The sequence below is a fragment of the Amyelois transitella genome, chromosome 7 (assembly GCF_032362555.1).
Source record: "Amyelois transitella isolate CPQ chromosome 7, ilAmyTran1.1, whole genome shotgun sequence".
NCBI classification, from domain to species: domain Eukaryota; kingdom Metazoa; phylum Arthropoda; class Insecta; order Lepidoptera; family Pyralidae; genus Amyelois; species Amyelois transitella.
The window spans coordinates 4,532,828-4,554,521 of record NC_083510.1 but is presented as its reverse complement, the minus strand read 5'-3'; the positions used below and the strand labels follow the sequence as shown (position 1 = coordinate 4,554,521).

Below are 21,694 nucleotides of genomic sequence, written 5' to 3'. Positions count from 1 at the left end.
AAATCTATTGATATAATGTATATGGCGTTTATTTTGACATAAATTGAAAAATTAGGAAAAAATCTATCAATATAATAAAATCGATTATTTTCTTAAGAAAAATCGATTATTTGTTAATCGATTTTTCATACTTAAAAAATAAATCGATTATAAAAAAATCGATTTTTTATCAGCAATGTCACATCCCTAGTGTGGTGTGTGGATCTTATAAAATTCGTTGTTTCATTGCTCATCCCCTAAACTAACCCAAAATTAAATCAATCCAATCCAGTGTTGCCAACATAACGCTTTCGGTGCTTAATATGACACGTTTTTTAACCCATTGTTAACTTTTACAACAAGCAATATTTTGTATAATATGTCACCGGAAAATAACAAGAATCGCAAATATATAAACTTCCTAAAAATTTATTAACTTTCGTTGGATTTTAAACGAGAGATGAATTGTATGGTTTTACCTCCATGTTAAGAAGGTTAGTCGTAAGATCTATTACACTTTTCACTCTCAACATTTCTTACCGTTTCAATCCAGGGTCTTATTCTTTCAATACTGGACTGTAAATGCTGATCCGTGCTTGCTGGTCGCATTTACCTACCATACTTACTATTTCTACTCTCGGGACTTCTTTTTATTCCTATTACTTTTCTGCTCATACTGTTAGTCTGTAGAATTAATTATTTATTATTTACCGCATGATATTCACGATTCCCAAATTCTTTCCTCATTTAAAAGAAGAGTTCAGAACTATTATCTCTCGAAATAAAATTCATATTTATGCACACGCCAAACTGCTCCATATTCTTCTCTCTTCTCACGTCTAATAGAAGAGATTTCTATTGAAATAAGTAGCACCTTTGTTTTCTATAATTCTATATTAATGCTCTTGTATGTTTTTGTGTAGGTACTTACATAAATAAATAAATAGAATCCCAAGTTTATTAGCCTTTCCCTTGATGGCTTTTACTATCAGGGAACGTAAGCACATACGAGTACTATAATATTTTTTCTTCGCATGAATACTTGCACTAGAAAAACGCCTATTCGCGTTTTACGACATCCGTGGGAAAGGGATAAAATGAACCTATTGTGGAGCCGATAACCACACGGCATAATATTAATTCATAAAATGAAAAGATTTCAAGGCAACTACAGGTTAATTTTTGGGAAAAAAAAAACAAACCTTTTTTAGCTAGTAACTGTCCTATCCGCTTGTTTTTGTCAATCTGGCGCTTTTTTATGATCGATTGAGCTCCTCTTCATTTGAGATAGTTGGCAACAGTGATCCAATCACGCAACAAAAGTTACGTCATTCATACAAATTCTAATTTCAATTTTCCGATAGGGCGCTAGGTACTTACCTAGATTTCTAAATACTACTTTGATTTTTAACATTTATTCAAAATGAGCGCCTGGAGGCAATTTGGCCTTACGTAAGTGTTATTGTTATGAATTTTGCAACAATACAGGAATCCAAGTTCAAAAGCTAACCTATATTTTAACCTTCCAGTTACATAAACTACTCAAATATTGCTGCTAAGGTTTTGCGTAAATCTTTAAAACAAGAACTGCGGAATGAGGCACTGCGCCGTGATGAATCTTTCATCCGTATAACTCCTTGGGTCAATGGCAAGCCAGCTCGTAAGTTTACAAATTACATTTTTTTTTAATAGGTACAGTAACAACTATATTATCAAGATACTTTTACTTTTTATCGCTAAATAAGTCCTCCACAATTTTATATTCTCATTCATCAAGTACAAAACCAAATTTTTTTTTCCACTGTCACTATTTACAATGTTTCAGATGAAAAGCAGTAATGGGAATAATCTGTAAGTTAGATTGCATTATTATGCAGTCTATGTGTGTGAATGCGCTTTTTTAACCATTATGACAACTGATGTTTTTATTACTTTCAATTTATTGAAGAACATAATGTTAACAGTTACTGCCTTACCTTAGATTACTAGAATGGCTGCTTTAAAACTTGCTAAAACCCAGGAAGTGTTAAAAATTAATAATATGAAATGTTGAATTCTGAACTAACCAACCATGTTTATTGCATCTAACTTGTAGTTTTAGACAAAATGACTATTATTAGAGTTCTAGTTTGTGAATTGTTCATTCAAATTTATACATGGGGTAAATTTTTATTGGGTATGCCATTAGTCACGGACTCATTTCTATATTTTATGAAAAAATAACAAAACTGTTTGTCTGTCTTATGTGTTATAATTTTGTAAGAAACCAATTATAATCCTTTTATTATTCAGCAAATTTGAATAGCTATTATATCTTATCCTTCACCATACAGAGGTTTAACCAGAGATAGACAGTCTGGATCTTATATTATGATAAGATCCAGACTGTCTATCTCTGGCCTTGTATGCAGGAAAGCATACAGGCTCTTTTTTAAAATACTATGAAAAGCTAACATGTGCTCTCAATCAAGGTCCATATAGAGGATACCTATTTTGATAACACAACATCATTATCATGTAGGAAAGAATTGATTTGATCCTATAATAGTGTGCAATAACCAAGGTGTATATATTTTGAGATTGATGTATATGTATACATCTGATCTCTGGTAATAATACAAGGGATTTATGGAATAATTATATCATTTCAGATTTACAACAAGCAGCGGCTAAGGCATAATCAGGGGTATCAATTGAAATGTGGAAGTTCAAGAATCAATAATTTATTTTAGAGCTTTAATTTAATAAAAACTGTGAAAAAAAATAATTTTTATCTAATTTATAATCACTTCCCATCCTCAATCCTGGAGTACAGAATCCTAAAGAATCACAATAAATTCTTCATAATGTAGGCACCTACTAATTGATTAACTAATCACTATCTAAATCTTAATCATTAAAGCACCCTTCAGTGGTATTAAGACATTAGTTCTGTCTACCCTGTAAGACATGCATGTTATGTTTTGATTATAAACACATTTTTCTCAATCTTGATACTCTAACAGGTAAGTTTGACTGTTTTACTTCATTTATTAAACTGTTTCCTAGTGGAGCCACTGGTTCAATAGAGCTGATTGGAATATCAGCAATAATTCCACATGGTTTTCTAAGTTTCTCAATTCCATTCCAAGCTATCATCACCCCATTATCTGTACATAATCTAGGTGGAGGTCTGTACACTTCATATCCTAACTTTTTAGTAACAACCTGAAGTGATTTATAAATAAAATCATTACAGGCAACACCCCCAGAAACTACTAAATTCCTATATTCACCTAGCAGAGTATTTTTCTCACAAAATATAACTGCCCTCTCTGTTCTATGTGCAATGTGCTCTGCTACTGCTAGCTGATATGCTGCACATAACTCATTTACTTCTGGAATAATGCCATCACCCATGACCCCATGTTCCAATTCTTTTTTCATCAAATTGCGGTCTAGTGCATCTTTTAATCCACTGAAGCTGAAATTACAATCTCTATATTTCGCTAAAGGAAGTGGGAATCTGAATAAGTCAGGATCTTTACAGTGCTTTGCAGCTAATTCAATAGCTCTCCCTCCAGCCATTTGGGAATATGTTGGTATATTTTTCAACTTCATTCTTCTGGCACCTTTATCTAAAACTTCTCCAGGGGCGTTGTCTAAACTTTTCCCGAGTAAATAAAACTCATCAACATCTTTCACTACAGCCAAAAGACAATGTCCTCCAGAAATTAACAATGACAAATAAGGGAATGGCACATCCTGTGACACCCTGACTACCAATGCATGAGCTTCCATGTGATGTATTGGTATCAATGGTTTATTGTGCTTTCTAGCAAGATATTTAGCATACTTGACCCCTACTTGTAAACTCATAAGCATACCAGGTCTTGTTGTTACTGCAATAGCATCAATGTCATCTACTGTTAAATTTGAATTTTCCAGGGCTTCAGCAACAGCCTGTTCAATATTTCTACGATGTAATTCATTTGCAATTAATGGATTAACTCCACCATAACGTACATGTACAGCATTTTGAGAGTGCAATGACTCTCCTAAAATCTTACCAGTCATATCAACTACAGCGCAACCCGTATCATCACAGGAAGTCTCTATACCTAAAACAGATGCATTGCGAAGAACTTCTTGACTCAAATATCTTCTCGGACTTAAAATCTGTAAATTTCTTAGCAATTTTGCGCATTGTTTTAGGCAATACGACATATTCTGAGTTTTCTGAATAACCAAAACTCATGGGAGTCTCAATTTGAGACTCAGGGTTTTCTTTAACCTCACTGTTATCTTAGGTGCATCTAAAATTGTATATAAGTTTGAATTCTAATTAGAAAACAATGAAATTTTGGTGAATCAAATTATGGGAGCAAAGTTTGTTTTCATGCAAATGAAACCACAGACTAAAAATATGAAATTTTTTTTTTTTTTTTGGATGCTGCATATATACCAAAATTTTACGCGTTCAAGTTTTGCACTCTGGTTTTTATGTACAAGTACGTAAACCAGGGTATTGCTCGAAATATTAATTATGCGCTTCAAATTAAATACTCGAACGCGCGTGACATTCCACATACTTGCACTGTCAATCAGAGCTCAGCCCGAAATAAATACTTGTTATCCGTTTCAAAGTATTTTACTCGTAATAAGCACGCTCAACAATGTTAAATAGAATATATATTTTTTTTCCAGACTTATTATGGATCTCAGCCATGTGGTTCCCAGCACCAGTACAAAAAAGAATAGGACCACTCTATCTCTTTCCCATGGATGGCTTACAAACTCGGGATTCTTTTTTTGGGCGATGGGCTAGCAACCTTTCACTATTTGAATCTTAATATCTATCATTAAGCCAAATCTTTTCAAGACTGTTGGCTCTGTCTACCCCACAAGGGATATAGACGTGACCATATGTATGTTATTATGGATCATAGTTGCGTGTGCAACTCTTAAACCATCAAGTATTTCTTTTTGCCAAACCCATTGTACCTAAAGTTTGTGTCAGTAAATATTGGGATTATGTTCCCATAAAATACAGCTCTCTTTGTTCCAGAGATGCCCCTAAATAGCGACAGGAATAAATAAAATAAAGAGATTGCAAAAATACGGTCTTTACTTTTCCTCGGACATAACGAGACACCAACAAAACACTATTAAAAATTACATTAAAAATAGAAGAAACATTCTGAAATCCAACTTTTTGGTCATCCCGAATTATACTCAAACGGGACCCTCGCCCTGTTACTCCTACTTGTACTTTTAACACTTTTAATAAAAAAGCTCTTCGAAAAAGTTAAAATAGATTGTTAATACGGATATTGTAGAAACATTCATCCATTGGTTTCATTGTTAGTTGATACAAGCCTATTATGGCTTGCCGCCACCGACGAGAAAATTTTCCGCTAGGCTAAGTCTGATGCCTGGGGAACCGCGCCACCGACGATGTAGCGTCTGATGTTTTAGTTATGCTCAAATTTGTGAAATATTTGTTTGCGGGTAAGGCTGCTGAGTATAATAGAGTGTCGGTCGAGATGCTAAAAGCAGGAAAAGGCGTCGTAGCTAGACAGTTGTACTGCCTTTTCAATTTGTGTTGGAGAAGCGGCCGAGTACCAAAACATTGGTGTAAGGCTGTTATCGTGCCACTTTACAAAGGAAAAGGGTCACAACTGGACTGCAAAAATTATCGTGGTATAAGCCTGCTTAGCGTCGTCGGCAAATTGTATGCTAAGGTATTGATTAATAGAGTCAGGAATGAAACTGATGATAAAATATGGGATGCTCAAGCGGGATTTCGAAAGGGAATGGGATGTACTGATCAGGTCTTTTCTTTGCGGTGCATAGCCGAAAAGTTTTTGGCCAAGAGTCAAAAAGTCTATTGCACATTCGTGGATTTGGAAAAGGCCTATGACAGAGTTGAGAGGAATGAATTGTGGTCAGCACTTTCTATGCATGGGGTGAGCAGTCTCTTGATACGAGCACTGAAATCCTTATATGAGGATTCGAGTGCTTGTGTCAGGATAAACGGAGCGCACACTGAGTGGTTTAAGATTGAGAAAGGCGTTAGGCAGGGATGTGTTGCGTCACCGTGGCTGTTCAACCTATTTATGGATAGTTGTTTGACAGATTTGAAAGAGTCTGAAAGTGGATAAAGGATGAATGAGTTACTCGTCAAATGTCTGCTCTATGCCGACGATCAGGTTATACTGGCGTCATCAGCGGAGGAGCTACAGGAGATGGTAAACTGTATGCATGAAGATTTAAAAGAGAAAGGAATGAAAGTGAACGTAAGCAAAACTAAAACACTGGTTTTTGAAATGGAGAAAGAAATGACAGCATGTAATATTTTGATTGGAGGAGAAAAAGTTGAGCAAGTGAAAGAGTTTGTATATCTAGGATCAAAGTTTACATCAGATGGCAAGTGTGATAGTGATATTGAAAGGAGAGTGAACGCGGGGAACATGGTGAATGGAGCTTTGCATGCCTTTATGAGCAGTCAGACACTATCCAAAAAGGCTCGACTGGCTGTGCATAGGGGCGTGTTGGTCCCGACAATAATGTAAGGGAGTGAAAGTTGGGTATGGCAAAAGAAGCACGAAAGCAGAATAAATGCAGTGGAAATGAGAGCGTAAAGGAGTATGTTGGGTGTGAAATTGAGTGACAGGATAAGGAACAGCGTGATAAGGGAATGTTGTGATGTGAAAGATGTTGTTACAAGAATAGAAAAGGGTATGTTGAGATGGTTCGGTCATGTGGAGAGGATGAATGAAAACAGGTTGACTAAGCAGATATACAAGGAGAGTGTGGAGGGAAAGGTCGGAGTGGGAAGACCTAGACGAACGTATCTTGATCAAATTAAGGACGTCCTGGTAAAGGGTCAGGTCAAAAGTACCCAAAACCGCCGAGCTTGTATGAGGAGAGTTATGAATGTGGATGAAGCGAAGGAAATATGCAGAGATCGTGGCAAGTGGAAAAAGGTAGGTCTCTGCCTACCCGAAAGAGGCGTGATTTTATGTATATATGTTTGTTTGCGCAATTTAGACCCTCCGCCTCTTTCGCCGCCTTTCTCCGATCAGAGTCCGAATCCGGAAAATAATATCAGATTCAAATCACTGTCAAAAACATTGACACTTGCCTTGACAGTCAGACAAAGAACAAAAAAGTGCAAGAGCGAGAAGAGGCGAGACGGCGGGGCGACCAGACAGAACCAACAAGAAATATAAATTACGGGTGACTTCACTTTCTGATTTGGCTTGGGTAATAAATAAGTTAAAATTTGAATGTATCTTACATTAACAAAGTAATATGCTTAATCAGTTAATCTTATATTCGTAACTAAATGGGAAAATTATTGATAAGTGAAGAATAATATCCTTCAAGCATTTTAATTCTTTTGTGCCCCACCGGTAAATAATCAAATAATTAATGTTGCTTTTGAAGAATCTTCCTATCTTTTGACATACGCATCAATTTAATATGATATTAATTTATTTTTTCTTTTAAAACGTCGCAAATAAATTTGGTTTCTAACCTTAAATTGTTCTCTTTGTTACGAAATTATGAACCCTGAATCGCAAAGTAGATTTCAAGTCAATTTACAATTAGATTTTTTGGAATTGTGATTACTATCTTTACTATACCTTTATTTTCAGATTAATGACTGCAAAAGGACGGTGACAAATGTGAAAATGGTTGACTTAAAAGTTTTAAAACAATCTACGATTGTTCATTTGTGTTTCGCGATATCATACTTCACGTCTGGTTTGATACTAAATGTTGTGCAGGCAGTTTTGTACTTTGGTCTTAGGCCTTTCAACAAGTCTTTGTACAGGAAAATTAATTACTATCTTTCATACTCATTTTATAGTCGTAAGTATATACATTCATTTATTTTATAAGATACCTGCTATGTTCTAATTCATTAAATCCTATAAAGTAATATTAAATATGTGGCATGATGAAAATGAACTTATTCTTGTTTGGCTTGAGTCTTGGATGTTTTTCTTTTAAATATCCTGTAAATTGACAGAAGTCTTGACCCTCTTTGGTCTTGCTTTTGCACATAGCCTTCCACAAAAATATTAGAATAAGGCTTTCTTTGTCTGTCTTTGTGCCAAATATCTGTAAAATAGGCATAGAAAATATTGTGTGTAAATGTATAATTTAGATCAGACTTATATTCAACATGTTATTTCAGAATTAGTGTTTATGTCAGAATGGTGGTCAGGAACAACAATGTCCATTTACATAAAGAAAGATGAATATGAAAAATTCTATGGCAAAGAACATGGCTATCTTATCATGAATCACAGCTACGAAATAGACTGGCTTATGGGATGGCAGTTTTGTGATGGCATTGGAGTTTTAGGTGTAAGTTATCTCAAATTATTATTACAAATTTGGCAAGAGTGATACTTAAAAACCAAAGCATATTAAAAAAAATATTTTCAAATAAAATAGATATTTTTCAAATATTGTGAATACTGTTCTTTAATTCATTATATACATTCATATCTTACGAGTGTCCTGGGGGGCTTTGTCAGCGATGCTCATGAATTAAGCTGTATATTTTTACCCGTTAGTTAGATAGTATGGTTTCAATTCAAAGTTTATAAAATCAACAAATCTTTTTTCATAACATAAATGCTTGAAACACTGCACCATACTTCGAAGCATAGAAATATTTATGTAAAAAAATCATCATTGACGTCACATCATAATATCCACTACCACTTCCAAAGCCCTTGTGTAGAAGAAGCGGCATAACAATCTATATCTATTTACAAATACCTATAAATCTCTTAAATCTTATTCATGGACGATTGATCATTGTCTACGTTAAAAAAAAATGTGTAAAAGATTAAAATTAATGATTGCAGTACAAATATTATATCAAATAGTATGATATGATATGTACATACTGTACAAATTATGTCAATACCATGTCAAAAATTCACATGCATTTAAGAGGCTATGATATCAAGGTCGGGCAACACATGTTTATCATTAATATAATCCTCTGTGCTGTAATATTAAAGACGAGCTTTCCTACAAAGCTCTTCTTTAATAAACTTTTTGAATATTCTACCAGGCATGTCAAGAACACTTTTTGGTAATTTATTATAAAATCTTATACAGTTAATCAGAATTGATTGATGATTTTGGAGTTCATAATTTGGTTTCAGAACTGCAAGGCATATGCGAAAAAATCTATACAGTACCTCCCACCCATTGGATGGATGTGGAAGTTTTCAGAGTTTGTGTTCCTTGAAAGGTCATTTGAGAAAGATAAGGAAATCATAAAGTCACAGATATCAGAACTATGTGATTATCCCGATCCGGTTTGGGTGAGTCAATGAACTTCTATTTTTGGTCGTAATCATTCCTACGATACATCCTTAATCTGTATATACTATTTTATAATTACGCAACATTTATGTGACGCAGATGCGAAGGTCAAGTTTTTCGGCGCGAACAAACGTCCGTGTTTTGTCTAATCTAACTGATATGTATTCATACACAAATTCATATGCTGTTTTATCTGAAGGTAGATAAAAGACTGCACTGACTGGTCGATCAAGACACGATTTTGTAAAAACCGTTCTTTTTTTTCATAGTTACTGCTGACTCCAGAAGGAACACGGTACACGAAAAAGAAGCATGAGGCGTCATTGAACTTCGCGAGGGAAAAAAATCTGCCTCTTCTAAAGCATCACTTGACACCTCGAACCAGAGGTTTCACTACTAGTCTCCAGTTCTTCAGAGGCAAAATACCGGCTATTTATAATATCCAGCTGGCATTTGGTGAAAGCAAGGTAACATTTAACTAATTTCGTACACAATTTCGTACCTATGTAATGGCGTCCAAGAGCTGAAAGGAAGAAAACTGGCACATCATTTACCTGGTCTGATGGCATAAAAAACCATGCTGGGATAACCTTGGTCAGAAAAACCCTTGATAAAGCTAAATGAAAAGATATTGGAGAGGCACATGTCCAGCAGTGGGCGAATATATGCTAAAGAAGAAGTACCATGTATGAGTCTCGTTTAAGTTTACAATTTTACGTAACAATCGATATTTTTTTAAACTTGTAAGTTTTTAAATTTAATTCACGATTTCAGTTTGAAAAAGAAAAAATAAAAACCAAACCAGTTCAAACCTAACGACCAAAAGCTATAATTGCTAGGCAATAACATTATCCTATCTTATTCTAAAAGATAATATCGTTCACGTAAATTGTAGGTACCTAATTAGTGTAATTTGCTACTATGATATCACGCCCGTCACGTTTGTGATAAGCCCGTCTAGGCACACCGGACTTTACTCTTGTCCATATAAGGAAGGGGGCAATGATTTATCGGCCAAGGAACCGAGTGTATTATATTATGTATATAATACATACCCTCGCTTAATAACAAGTGTTAAACAAATGAATCGATTGCAGATAAATGTACTAGTTTTCCCATGGCAAGCATATATCGCACCCCCGGTGCGACACTGTCACTTATGCAAAAACACAATTTAAAAGAGAAGCATTTAAAACTTTAACATCCCATAACATTGTCATATTTGAAGATTTTTACAAGATGAATAGCTTATACTGCGGTTACTATGTGTACTACAAAAGTAACGTTATCGCACCAAGTTAAGGGAAGCATTAGGAGAGTTATTACATATGTAACTCATTTTTGCAATTTTTGCATAAGTGACAGTGTCGCACCGGAGGTGCGATATCATAAAAATAATAGGATATAAATTTACATGGATCACAAAATAAACTAAGCTTCTCTGAATAAACTTTAGAGGAATGATTAATAAAATATAACACTTAGGTAAATTCATGGTGATAGGTACGTAAACATATAAATATTAACTAAGCTGTAAATGGCGTAATCCTATCGTAAACAATGATAACACTAGTTTACAAAATTCCACTTTTTGTCAGTTGCCGTGATTTAGATGGTTGATAGTGTTCACTTATGACTCGTTTATGTCAAATCTACCCTTAAAATTTTTCGTGCAGCTCGAGTTTCTTTTTTTATGAATTTTATCATTTGTGCTTATTTGTTTACCGATAAAGTACGTTTTTTATTGTATTGTAAATAATATCTAAAGTTTTTGCAAGATGAGTAGTTCAAAAAGATGTTGCTTAAATAATCCAAATCATTTTTGCTATATATGCGGAAAATATGTGTTTAAAGACAGTAGATAAGTTATATCAGAGTTGGTGAAAATACCTATTTTCAGTGCTTTGGGAAGCTCTTGGATAAAAATGACAAGTCTTGGGCTCCCAATTGTGTGTTTAAATCGTGCGTGGAATATTTAAGATTATGGAAAAGTGGTAAAAGAAGTGCCTTTAAATTTGGAACACCAACGATTTGGCGAGAACCACAAAATCATCACGAAGACTGTTACTTTTGTAGTGTGAATGTAAACGGTTTAAATGGCAGTACCCAAGTACTACTTGTGTTCAGCGTCCGGTTCCGCATTCACCTAACGTTTCAGTACCTGAATATGGATCTCAACCCTTAGAACAAGACAATGGAACACCTAGTACATCACACAATGATCCTGATTTTGAAGATATATCAAAAGAGCCAAAATGCTTTTCTCAATATGAGTTAGATGATCTTGTAAGAGACTTGAATCTTTCTAAACAAGCTTCAGAATTAGTGGCATCAAGACTGAAAGAAAAAAAATACTTACCTCGGGAACTAAAATAACTTTTTATCGTGAAAGAGAAAAAGAGTTACGGTGTTATTTTTCCGACGAAAAAGATATTTCCTTTTGTTCAGATATTACAAACTTGTTGATGAAAATGGGCTTGAAACATTACAAACCAGACGATTGGCGTTTATTCATTGACAGCTCTAAACGTAGTCTAAAGTGTATTCTATTACATAACGGAAATAAATGTGCTGGAGTACCTATTGCCACAGTACAAAGTTAAAGGAAGAATATTGTAACATCTCGTTAGTCTTGGATAAAATAAAATACAATGACCATCAGTGGCAAATTTGTGTTGATTTAAAAATGGTGAACATTCTTCTCGGTCAACAAAGTGGTTACACTAAGTTTCCCTGTTTTATTTGCCTTTGGGACAGTAGAGCTAAACTAGAGCATTGGGTGAGAAGAGTTTGGCCTTTAAGAACAAATATGATGCCTGGAAAGCACAATAAAATCCAGAATTAGTAGCTCGTGACAAAATTATACTTCCACCATTACACATTAAGCTGGGAATCATGAAACAGTTTGTTAAAGCACTAGATAAAAAAGGGAATTGCTTTTCATACATTTGCCAAAAATTTCCTCAGCTCACTATGGAGAAGATATGATGTCTGACTGTTGTTGGTCTCTGATACGCCATTTTCCTAAGTCTTCACATCAGAGAAAAGCTTTGAAACGAAGTTGTGTAGAAGCCAATGATTAATTTAATTTTTTAATAAATAATTTCTAATTAAATACATGTATTTTTTTCTGTTTTTACATCATAGCTGAAACTCAAAAACTAGAGCTGATAAAAAAAATATATTTACATATTTGAAATATGCATACCATATAAAGTTAGCAACAGCTAAAATTATTTTGGCAACAGATATACTGTAAACTAGTGTAATTTACGCATACCTAATCCGCATACATAATCCATAAATTCAGATATTCATATTTATAAGCAAACAAACAGTAGACAAAAAATACATACATACATACATACATATGATCACGTCTATATCCCTTGCGGGGTAGACAGAGCCAACAGTCTTGAAAAGACTGAATGGCCACGTTCAGCTATTTGGCTTAATGATAGAACCGAGATTCAAATAGTGACAGGTTGCTAGCCCATCGCCTAAAAGAGGAATCCTAAGTTTATAAGCCTATCCCTTAGTCGCCTTTTACGACATCCATGGGAAAGAGATGGAGTGGTCCTATTCTTTTTTGTAATAGTGCCGGGAACCACACGGCACAAAAAATACACTTTTACAATTATATCATTAGTAAGTATGGCTATTTCAATCCTATAAAAACATTATGTTTTAGGGCCTCTGTGGCGTGGCGCAGCGGTAGTGTGTTGCTATATATATAAGTATTGATTATAAAATATAGTATCGTTGAGTGAGTATCTCGTACCTAACACAAGTCTCGAACTTACTTCGAGGCTAATTCAATCTGTGTAAGACTTAATATGATATATATTTTTTCAAGGTCGCTCGTTTTATACAGACTTACTTATGTACAGTCATTATGACTTTTAAGTTTGTGTAACAAAACAAAAATTTTAGTACGAGTCGTTAGAAGAAACACGTTCTACAGGTTCTGCTGTAATTTTGTTAACATTTATGCCGGAAAATACATCAGTCGTACGTCTGGTATAGATAGTGTAATATATACATTTATTCTTAGAGAATTAAGCTAGTTTAAATCTATTGCTAATGATAATCAATTGTACACGTTGTAAAATCTGCTTGAAATCTTAAGAGTTGAGCTTTTAGACGTAAATTATATGCGATATGAATCTTCATAACACCAACTCTTATTTATATATGTATTTAAAAGAGCAGTCTGACTTACTGTACTGATAAACTGTAATATCAACGCACAAAGCCGAATCACTGCTGAACCTACCTCTAGAGATTTAAAGTTTGGTGTGTATGTTCCTTAAGCGTTCTAAAGGTGCACTACGAGAGAATGTCCAGAAATAACCGCGGTTTCTGTAAATGACGGAAGTATTCGTTTTATGAGAGCAAGATTAGGATAAAATTGTCTAAATAACTTAATAATTGAAAATCATTACGTGGTTGAAAATAAAAAATGCTTAAAAACAGACTATTGTCCTCAACACTTTACTTCAGTAATGTTCTCGTAATTGTTTTTTAACATGATAACTCATGTAACAAACTCGTACATGTACTAAAATATTATTATGTGGTTTCGATTTGTGTAATTTGTACAATTATCGTCTTCCAATAAACCTATTTAAAGTACATAACAGGGTAGGCTAGGTCATCTAACTCAGATAACGCGAGAGCAATCAGAAGGACATTAACTCCAATAATAGCATTAGCAAAACTAACAACGGGTATGTACATACATTTCTACTTTATAGTCCTCAACTCTCGTCATGCTATGCTATTACGATAGTAGCCACTTTAGTCACATGAACCTATTGCGTGCTATGAACGGAAAGTATACTGTATAATTTAGCCGTGCGGTCGTGCCACCAGCACCGGACTAAAAATAAATGAAATGTCAGTACTTTAACTCTTAGCAAACTCTTCATAATAGAGTTTTGTGTCCAAACACACCTTTTAAGATTTCGTCCATTTTAGGCATTGAGATTGTAAGAACTAATGCTGTTAGGTCCCCTTATTATTCATGTGTAAGATCGCTAAAATATTTATTTTTTATTTAGCCTGATGTATCCCTTCACTGAGTTTGTAGATTGTGTACGTAAAGTATTTCGGTTTTTGAATAGCTACCGATAATTCGACAATACATAGATACATTTTCATTGTTCAGCAAAGGTATTAATAATAAAATGAAAATTAGTCCCATTTTATGTCAGAATGCGGCCCTGCGTCCTCGCATTGACACAAATTAAACTTGTTTTTCTATCACGAAGGATGTTTATTTGCAATAGGAAAACTAAAAGGGATGTACTTACTGTAATAAGATAACTTACAATAATTTAAATCTGTATATGTACAATCGTTATATGTGTAATTCCATAACAGCTTGAAGGATAAACATTTACACCTTTTTTGTTACTATAAAGGGGAAAGATTTGTATTTTTAGGGTTCAGTAGTAAAAAAGAATTATAGTTTTGCTGTCTGTCTGTTTACTCCGAGACTATAAGTACGAGAAAATATCAAATTACAGCTTTCTAGTAGCTGTAATTTGATATTTATTATTAACTAGTGATTGATAATATATGTGTGATACTCGTTGCTCGCAGCTCCGTTTGCGTGTTATTGGAAATACAAAGGTTAAGTTATTAAATTTACTCATATTTCCGTACATATGTATATTATGTTTATTATGATCCAGATCATCCATTTTTTTCGCCTAAAACAATGCCCATCAGGTTAAACAACTTTTGTTAAGACGTCTTTTCCATAATTCGGATGATTTAGCAGGACTATAATGGTTCTGCATCAGGTGTTCCAGATCTTCGATTTTTATACAATAACAGAAAATGCTTATCAGGTTGAACAACTTTTGTTAAGACGTCTTTTCCATAAAATGGTTCTGCATCAGGTGTTCCAGATCTTCGATTTTTATACGCTAACAGAAAATGCTTATCAGGTTGAACAACTTTTGTTAAGACGTCTTTTCCATAATTCGGATGATCTAGCTGGTTTACAATGGTTCTGCATCAGATGTTCCAGATCTTTGATTTTTATACGCTAACAGAAAATGCTCATCAAGTTGAACAACTTTTGTTAAGACGTTATTTAGATATTTCCTTTAGTTTAGATGAGTTGTTATAATTCGATATCAGCTGTTCCAGATTCCAAAATAAATTATATCCTATATGTTAGCCAAAAAAAGTTTCATTCAAATCCATTTAGTAGTTCTGGAGATTAGCGTGTACATACAAACAGACACTTTTTTTTTAAATTATTGCTCGGTTACTATTTCTTTATCGTTATAATTTTTTTTTAAATATATTCAACTAGCGGCCCGCCCCGGCTTCGCACGGGTGGAATATTTTTGTGTTTTATTCGCTTGGGAACTATGTCTAGATAGTTGCACTCTTCTTTTTCTAGTCATATTAGCTAATTACCTATAATACTGATAAATAAAAATAAAATACTATATGTAGGCAGTGAAAAGTAAAACACGTACGGAAAAGGTTGATCAACAGAATATAGGTATGTAATAATAATTCTCAAAACGCACCTTTGAATTTACATAATTTTTTTACGCACAAAATACCTTGTAGTTACTAAATTATAGAAGTTAGATATATCGTGTCGCGGACTTTTTTATAGATCTGCAATAAACCTTTATTTTTGTAATACATTGTATGTCTGTATAATCAACGGTGGATCCAGCGCACGCACGGAAAGATTTCCGGTAGCGCTTTTTTTCCCGGATTACTTTATGAATGTTGAATAATCTACCTGAAAACTAATTTATTTCAAAACAAATTTATGCCTATGTCACTTTTGAAGGTCTATTCTATATCTGTGCCAAATTTTATCAAAATCGGACCAGTAGTTTTTGAGTTTATTCCACACAAACATACAAAAATACAAATCTTTCCTCTTTATTATTAGTGTGGATGTACATACATAATTTTTTACTGTTTTATTATATGTATTGATATTCATATTTTTCCATAGACTAGCTCATTCATTAATATACCAAGAAGAAAATTGCACATTGTTATTATTTGCAGACTCCACCCACCCTGACGAGTTTATTATTCGGCAAGCCGGTGCACGCGCATTTGTACATTCAGCGGATACCGGTCGAGAGCATACCGGAAGACGAGAACGAGGCTACCAAATGGATGCACGACCTCTTTGTTACAAAGGTAAAAATTGCAATAAAAATCCGCTCACGTGAATAACGTAATGTTATCATTTCCTTGCGCCCTCGTGCTATATTATATCCGATTTCAAAAACCCAATCATTTACAACAAGATTGTAGTCTGCATCAAATTAATACGGGAAAAATGCGACTTTAGCGAATATAGTCTAATTATTTTTAACTATATGAATGCTGTCAAAGTGCCTGTCGTTAGCGACAATAATTGTTAGTCATCAAAAGCGGTATTTAATGAAAGAAATTTAATTGATACGGAATGCAGTTGGCATTTCGTCTTGCTTAGTCAAAAGCAGGTTTAAACATTCAAATTGAAAATGTCGGTATCTCTCTTGCCACGTAGTATTTCTGACTGCTTGAGATATGCACGAACGTTATATTTTATGGGCTGTTAAAAGATTTGCCAAATTTTACACCTTCAGCAGCGATCTACCTTCTTGTTGACACCATTTCGTTATTTTGTAACATATTATATCATAGCAGGCTGCTTAATTATCAACATTTGATTGAAAGTAAATTTGTACTGCTCGAAGCGTTTTCAGGTGGTTGTGTTTAAAATTATCGAAAACAAGATTAAGAATAACAAAAGTAAAAAAGATTGGTAAATTTCCACAGCTGTAAGTCTGACTAACATTTTAATCTTGTATGACACATATTTTATTTTGTTATATTAATATTACATATGCTATCTGTTATTTATTTATCTTTAAACCTTTAATCGTTGTTAATAATACTACTGCACATCTCTATTCATGTGACTGTATATACATATTAATAACGATAAAAAAGAAATTGTGATTTCCATTGTAATTTCTAGATCTGAACTAAAATGCTATCAGTTTAAGTATGACAAAGTTATAAGTATGGACAACCTTAATAGCATATTATAGTTACCAAAAAATGTGACTGAGTCTGTATATTGTAGAGACTTTCATCACATAAAAACGAATAATTAATATGTTAAAAACATCGTTACAGGATAAAATGCAAGATTCCTTCATAAACACCGGCGACTTTTTCTTGCAATCCGGCGTAGAGAGGGTCGAGCCATTCAGCGTAGGCCCTCGTATTTATTCGCTTATCAATACTCTGGGCTGGGCTGTGGTCACACTAACTCCTATGTTGTACTACCTTCTGGGGCTTTTGTTCAGCGGAAAATTGATATACTTCTCAATCGCCGCCGCCGTTTTTGCAGCCTGTAAGTATAATATTTGGACTAATATTTGGTTTCATTATAATCACTCGTTTGCAAAAAAATGATAGGGAAAAGATATATAATAGATAAAAAATAATAGAAATAATAATATATAAAAAAATTATAGAAATAGTTTGTGACATTATTTAAATTAATTACACATACTTAAAAAAAAATTAGAACGACGGTGGTCGAATAGGTAAGGTTAAAGTGCGTGTTGCGCTTAAAGGCACCGGTTCGTTCCAACCTCGGCCATGTACCAATGACTATTTTCAAGTTTGAATACTAATCGATGCTCTAACGCGAAAGGAAAACATCGTGAGGAAATCTGTAACCAATACATACAGGTACATACATACAATATTAGTTTCCCTTGCAAAGGTTGCGGAGGTCAGATGGAAGTCGCTTCGTTTAAAAATATAACTCACTCAATCCACGATCCATTGTCAAAGACTTACCCTGGGCTCCTCTCCGGCGTGGTGCGGGTGTAACCATGACTAAAGCCAGAAAGAAGATACATACTTAGATAAACACATACAGAATATCACGCGTCTTAGATTTTGGAGGGATAGGCCGAGACTATATCTTTTCCCTTTTGCTTTCCTGCTTCTTCTGGCCACTCAACTTTTACCTTGGGATTGGAACCTTTGCAAATACTTACATCTTTATGAACCGCCAGACGAGCCTTTTTGGACAAATTCTGACTTCTCATAAAGGCATGCAAAGCTCAATTCATCATTTTCCCTGTATTTAGTCTCCTTTCAATATCATATCACTATCACACCATCTGCAGTAAACTTTTATCCTGGAACTAATATTCTAAACAACAAACTATTTCACTTGCTGATTCAATCGACCTAATATACACACATTTATTAGACTTGACCCCGAAGATATCGTGTGTAAGAGCTACTTTTCCATTTGCATTAGTGGATAATTCCAACTGTATTCTATTCTAAAGATTTTTTATATCTATTCTTTTGACACTAAACTAAACTAATCTATATTTGTAATTCATTATTATATTCAAGTGTGCTATCGGTATCAATCAATGAAAGTCATTTGTTTGTGTAATAAATTTAAAAAATTGTTTCAGTCTTCATTCTACTTCAGAAATCAATTGGAATGTCTAAAATCAGCCAAGGTTCTTCATATGGAGCGGAAAAGAAGTAACAAACATTCTGTGTATATTATGCATGTATACTAGTGTCTGTATACACATTCTCTTTTTAATAATTATTGTTTATATCTTCTAACAAAGATCATGTTTTGTAGTGTTCAGTCAAACGCGTAGAATCATAAATAAAAAAAATAGGAGTGGGATTTGATAAAAGTCGCAATAAATTGTATTTAATTAAGACTTCTTGTTGGCGGCAGTTGTTTTAAAAAATATTTTTATAAGAAATCTATGAAAAATATTCGAATATACATACCTACACTGTAATACAACAAAGTTTACTTATAAGTATACTGAATGTATATTTTGACGTTTTTGTCTTAATATTTTGTACAAAATTACAACTACACCTACATACAGGCATTTATTTTCTATGACGTTGAGAATAATAATATTTTCTTACATTTATTGCTGTAAAGTTATTATGTTTTGTAAATAAAAAAAAAGCGAAACATGGCTCTTTTAATGCTGTATAATGCACAAAGAGAAAATATGAGTAAAATTTTATTTTAATAGTTTTTGTTGTAACTGATGTCAAAATATTAATTTTAATAAACAGGTTTTTATTTAATGACTGAAGCTGCACAAGTTGTAAAAATAGCGCAAATATGTAAGTATAAATAAGAATTGTGTTTGTTAATTTGGAAATAATCATTATAAATATTGTCTTTGGGCAGTTCTGTGTAAAAGTATTTCATGTGGTGATTTTTTATAAAAGAAATAACGTATTTTATTTTTATGAAAAGACTACATTTTAAACATTTTGAATTTAGTTGTTTAATACGTATTAACAATGTGTATCTATGTAAAGCATGAATGTGGAAGAAGTTTATTAATTTGGAATAACTTAAATTGAGAAAGTATTACCATTATGAGATACTTTGTTTGTAAAATGTACAGATTCTGTCTACTTTTCATGGATAACAGTGGTCATAACACCAGAAAAAGTTAAATTTTAGTGTTTGTTCATTTGGAAATTATCAAAAGTGTTTGTCGTCTGACAACGTAATATATTGAATGGACACTATGTAGATAGGACTAGTAGGACTAGTAGGACTCTAAAAATGGACAGACTACACAACATTTGACTGTAACTATATTGCTCTTCCATCCATTCACATTTTACAAAGTATATTTGTATTAATATAATTTTAGAAACTTGGGTATAAAATGGTAGAGGCTTTAGAAATTCAAGTGTTGTCAATATCTAGAAATTTAATTAGACCCGTTTATATTGTTTAATATTTTTGTTATTATTGTATAACTATATTTTAATTTAATTACCTTGATTGAGAATATAGTTTTATATTTCATTATTACAAGAGCATAAACAAATACAGATATTATAAATGCGTTGTGCCAAATATTTCACGAAAACGCACCTATCGTAATTTTGATAATCATTTCATTACTTTATATACAAAATTTAACGTTTTATTGTTAAGCTATCATTTGTACTCATAGATTTTAAATAACGACTCGATTAATAAACCAAGATTGTTTTCAAGGTAAACACTTGCATTAGACAGACTTTTTACGTAGGGATCATATAGGTACGCAATAAACTTAGGCAGACCAAACATTACATGTGTGTGAATAGAAACAATGGCTATATATAATATTTCAACAGTTGCAGAACAATTTTTTGTGTTCTGTATAATAGGTTCAATATCCGGCATATAAATTGTGCAAATGTCAACGTATCTATCAATAAAACGTAGATATCAACTAAAAACAGAAAAGACTGTTTAAACCTACAACTAGAGACAGAATGGTTTATAAAGTATCCATTATTCGAAATTTTCCTATATTGATCGCGGGTTTGATAGCTTCACCATCTTTCAATCTGAATTAATAGTGACGCTGGCCGTAGAACAATTAACAGGGCGTGCTAGACGCTGTGAAAGGAGTTTTATTAGGTATCTGGTTTTTCGTTGCAAATAAACCTCACACCGCACCTCGATTTACATTTATAAACGCTAACAGGCCCCAAATTCTATAAACTGTGAACTTCTGAATCCGGATTTTAACCTATTCTATGCTATATTTTGACCTATTCTATGTATATCAACTACATACTTTATTGGTAGTAGTGTCGACTTTGGGTTTGGTACTGGAGTTCAAAATCTCCTTCCTCTATATTCACCTGAAACTGTAATTATTTGTGTCAGGCTTAAATATAAGGTGAAAATAGCTATAGAGAGATGTTGTAGCAACAATTGTTATTCAGCATTTTATATGTTAGTAACTTGGGTACTCAGGTGGTGATCCTTTGTAACGTTCTGAATACTTTAATGATGTACAAAATGAGAAATTAAATTCAAAACAACATTAATGTCTTTTTATCAACTTTTCGAGGTTGTATAAATTTTTTAATTTCAATATTTAGTAAAATTCAACCTTCATCCAAAGATAAAATCCAGTTTTAGTATTTTTTGTCTTGTATTAAATATCCAGCACAAATTGTAAAAGAAAATCACATACATATATTTTACGTCTTCGAGTCTGTAGGCTCTGTTCCAGTCAGGTATTGATTCAGCTGAATGGCTTGTTAGCCTATCGTCGCCTTATAGAAGAATCCCAAGTGTATGATCCTTTTCCTTACTTACTTTTACAATCTAAATGGGAAGTGAAGCAGCTTGCACACAATTTTTATTGCTACCTGACGAGCATGAAGTTTTTTTTGTGTTTGGCCTTTAAACAGCTCTAATACAGGGTTTCTGGTTAATCGCATTACATATTAAAAGGGTTATATACAAGTACACAATATACAAGTGTGGGAATTTAAGCGGGTGGCA

The 21,694-nt window shown here is 33.4% G+C and overlaps 3 protein-coding genes across 6 annotated transcripts; 2 read left to right on the top strand and 1 right to left on the bottom strand.

Annotated features, from left to right (window-relative positions):
* Positions 1-1,263: 1,263 nt before the first annotated feature.
* Positions 1,264-2,746, top strand: LOC106132301 (protein stunted). Of its 2 annotated transcripts, XM_013331677.2 has the most exons (4): positions 1,264-1,431; positions 1,509-1,639; positions 1,805-1,830; positions 2,631-2,746. In XM_013331677.2, exons 1-3 carry the CDS (start codon positions 1,403-1,405, stop codon positions 1,816-1,818), a joined length of 174 nt encoding a protein of 57 aa, XP_013187131.1. In that variant the 5' UTR covers positions 1,264-1,402; the 3' UTR covers positions 1,819-1,830; positions 2,631-2,746. The 2 variants fall into 2 exon arrangements, with proteins under 2 accessions (XP_013187131.1, XP_013187124.2); XM_013331670.2 differs by lacking the exon at positions 1,805-1,830 and having other exon boundaries at positions 1,267-1,431.
* Positions 2,714-4,383, bottom strand: LOC106132293 (tRNA N6-adenosine threonylcarbamoyltransferase, mitochondrial-like). The gene has a single exon (XM_013331660.2). It carries the CDS (start codon positions 4,183-4,185, stop codon positions 2,947-2,949), a length of 1,239 nt encoding a protein of 412 aa, XP_013187114.2. The 5' UTR covers positions 4,186-4,383; the 3' UTR covers positions 2,714-2,946.
* A 2,711-nt stretch (positions 4,384-7,094) lies between these two features.
* LOC106133555 (1-acyl-sn-glycerol-3-phosphate acyltransferase gamma) lies at positions 7,095-21,227 on the top strand. 3 transcript variants are annotated; one of them, XM_013333341.2, is made up of 8 exons: positions 7,095-7,200; positions 7,623-7,839; positions 8,168-8,340; positions 9,156-9,317; positions 9,588-9,785; positions 16,375-16,512; positions 17,503-17,722; positions 18,816-21,227. In XM_013333341.2, the coding sequence occupies exons 2-8, from the start codon at positions 7,659-7,661 to the stop codon at positions 18,890-18,892; spliced, it is 1,149 nt and encodes a 382-aa protein (XP_013188795.1). In that variant the 5' UTR covers positions 7,095-7,200; positions 7,623-7,658; the 3' UTR covers positions 18,893-21,227. The 3 variants fall into 3 exon arrangements, with proteins under 3 accessions (XP_013188795.1, XP_013188804.1, XP_013188785.1); XM_013333350.2 differs by having other exon boundaries at positions 7,099-7,227; XM_013333331.2 differs by lacking the exon at positions 7,095-7,200 and adding an exon at positions 7,234-7,376.
* Positions 21,228-21,694: the final 467 nt, after the last annotated feature.

Bases quoted from the DNA above. Each gene is read 5' to 3' on its own strand.
- LOC106132293 (XM_013331660.2), bottom strand. From the start codon at position 4,185: ATGTCGTATTGCCTAAAACAATGCGCAAAATTGCTAAGAAATTTACAG.
- LOC106133555 (XM_013333341.2), top strand. From the start codon at position 7,659: ATGGTTGACTTAAAAGTTTTAAAACAATCTACGATTGTTCATTTGTGT. The intron at 7,840-8,167 runs GTAAGTATATAC...ATGTTATTTCAG, and splicing joins TTCATACTCATTTTATAGTC to AATTAGTGTTTATGTCAGAA. The intron at 9,786-16,374 runs GTAACATTTAAC...TATTATTTGCAG, and splicing joins TGGCATTTGGTGAAAGCAAG to ACTCCACCCACCCTGACGAG.
- LOC106132301 (XM_013331670.2), top strand. From the start codon at position 1,403: ATGAGCGCCTGGAGGCAATTTGGCCTTAC. The intron at 1,432-1,508 runs GTAAGTGTTATT...TTAACCTTCCAG, and splicing joins TGGAGGCAATTTGGCCTTAC to TTACATAAACTACTCAAATA. The intron at 1,640-2,630 runs GTAAGTTTACAA...ATATCATTTCAG, and splicing joins GGTCAATGGCAAGCCAGCTC to ATTTACAACAAGCAGCGGCT.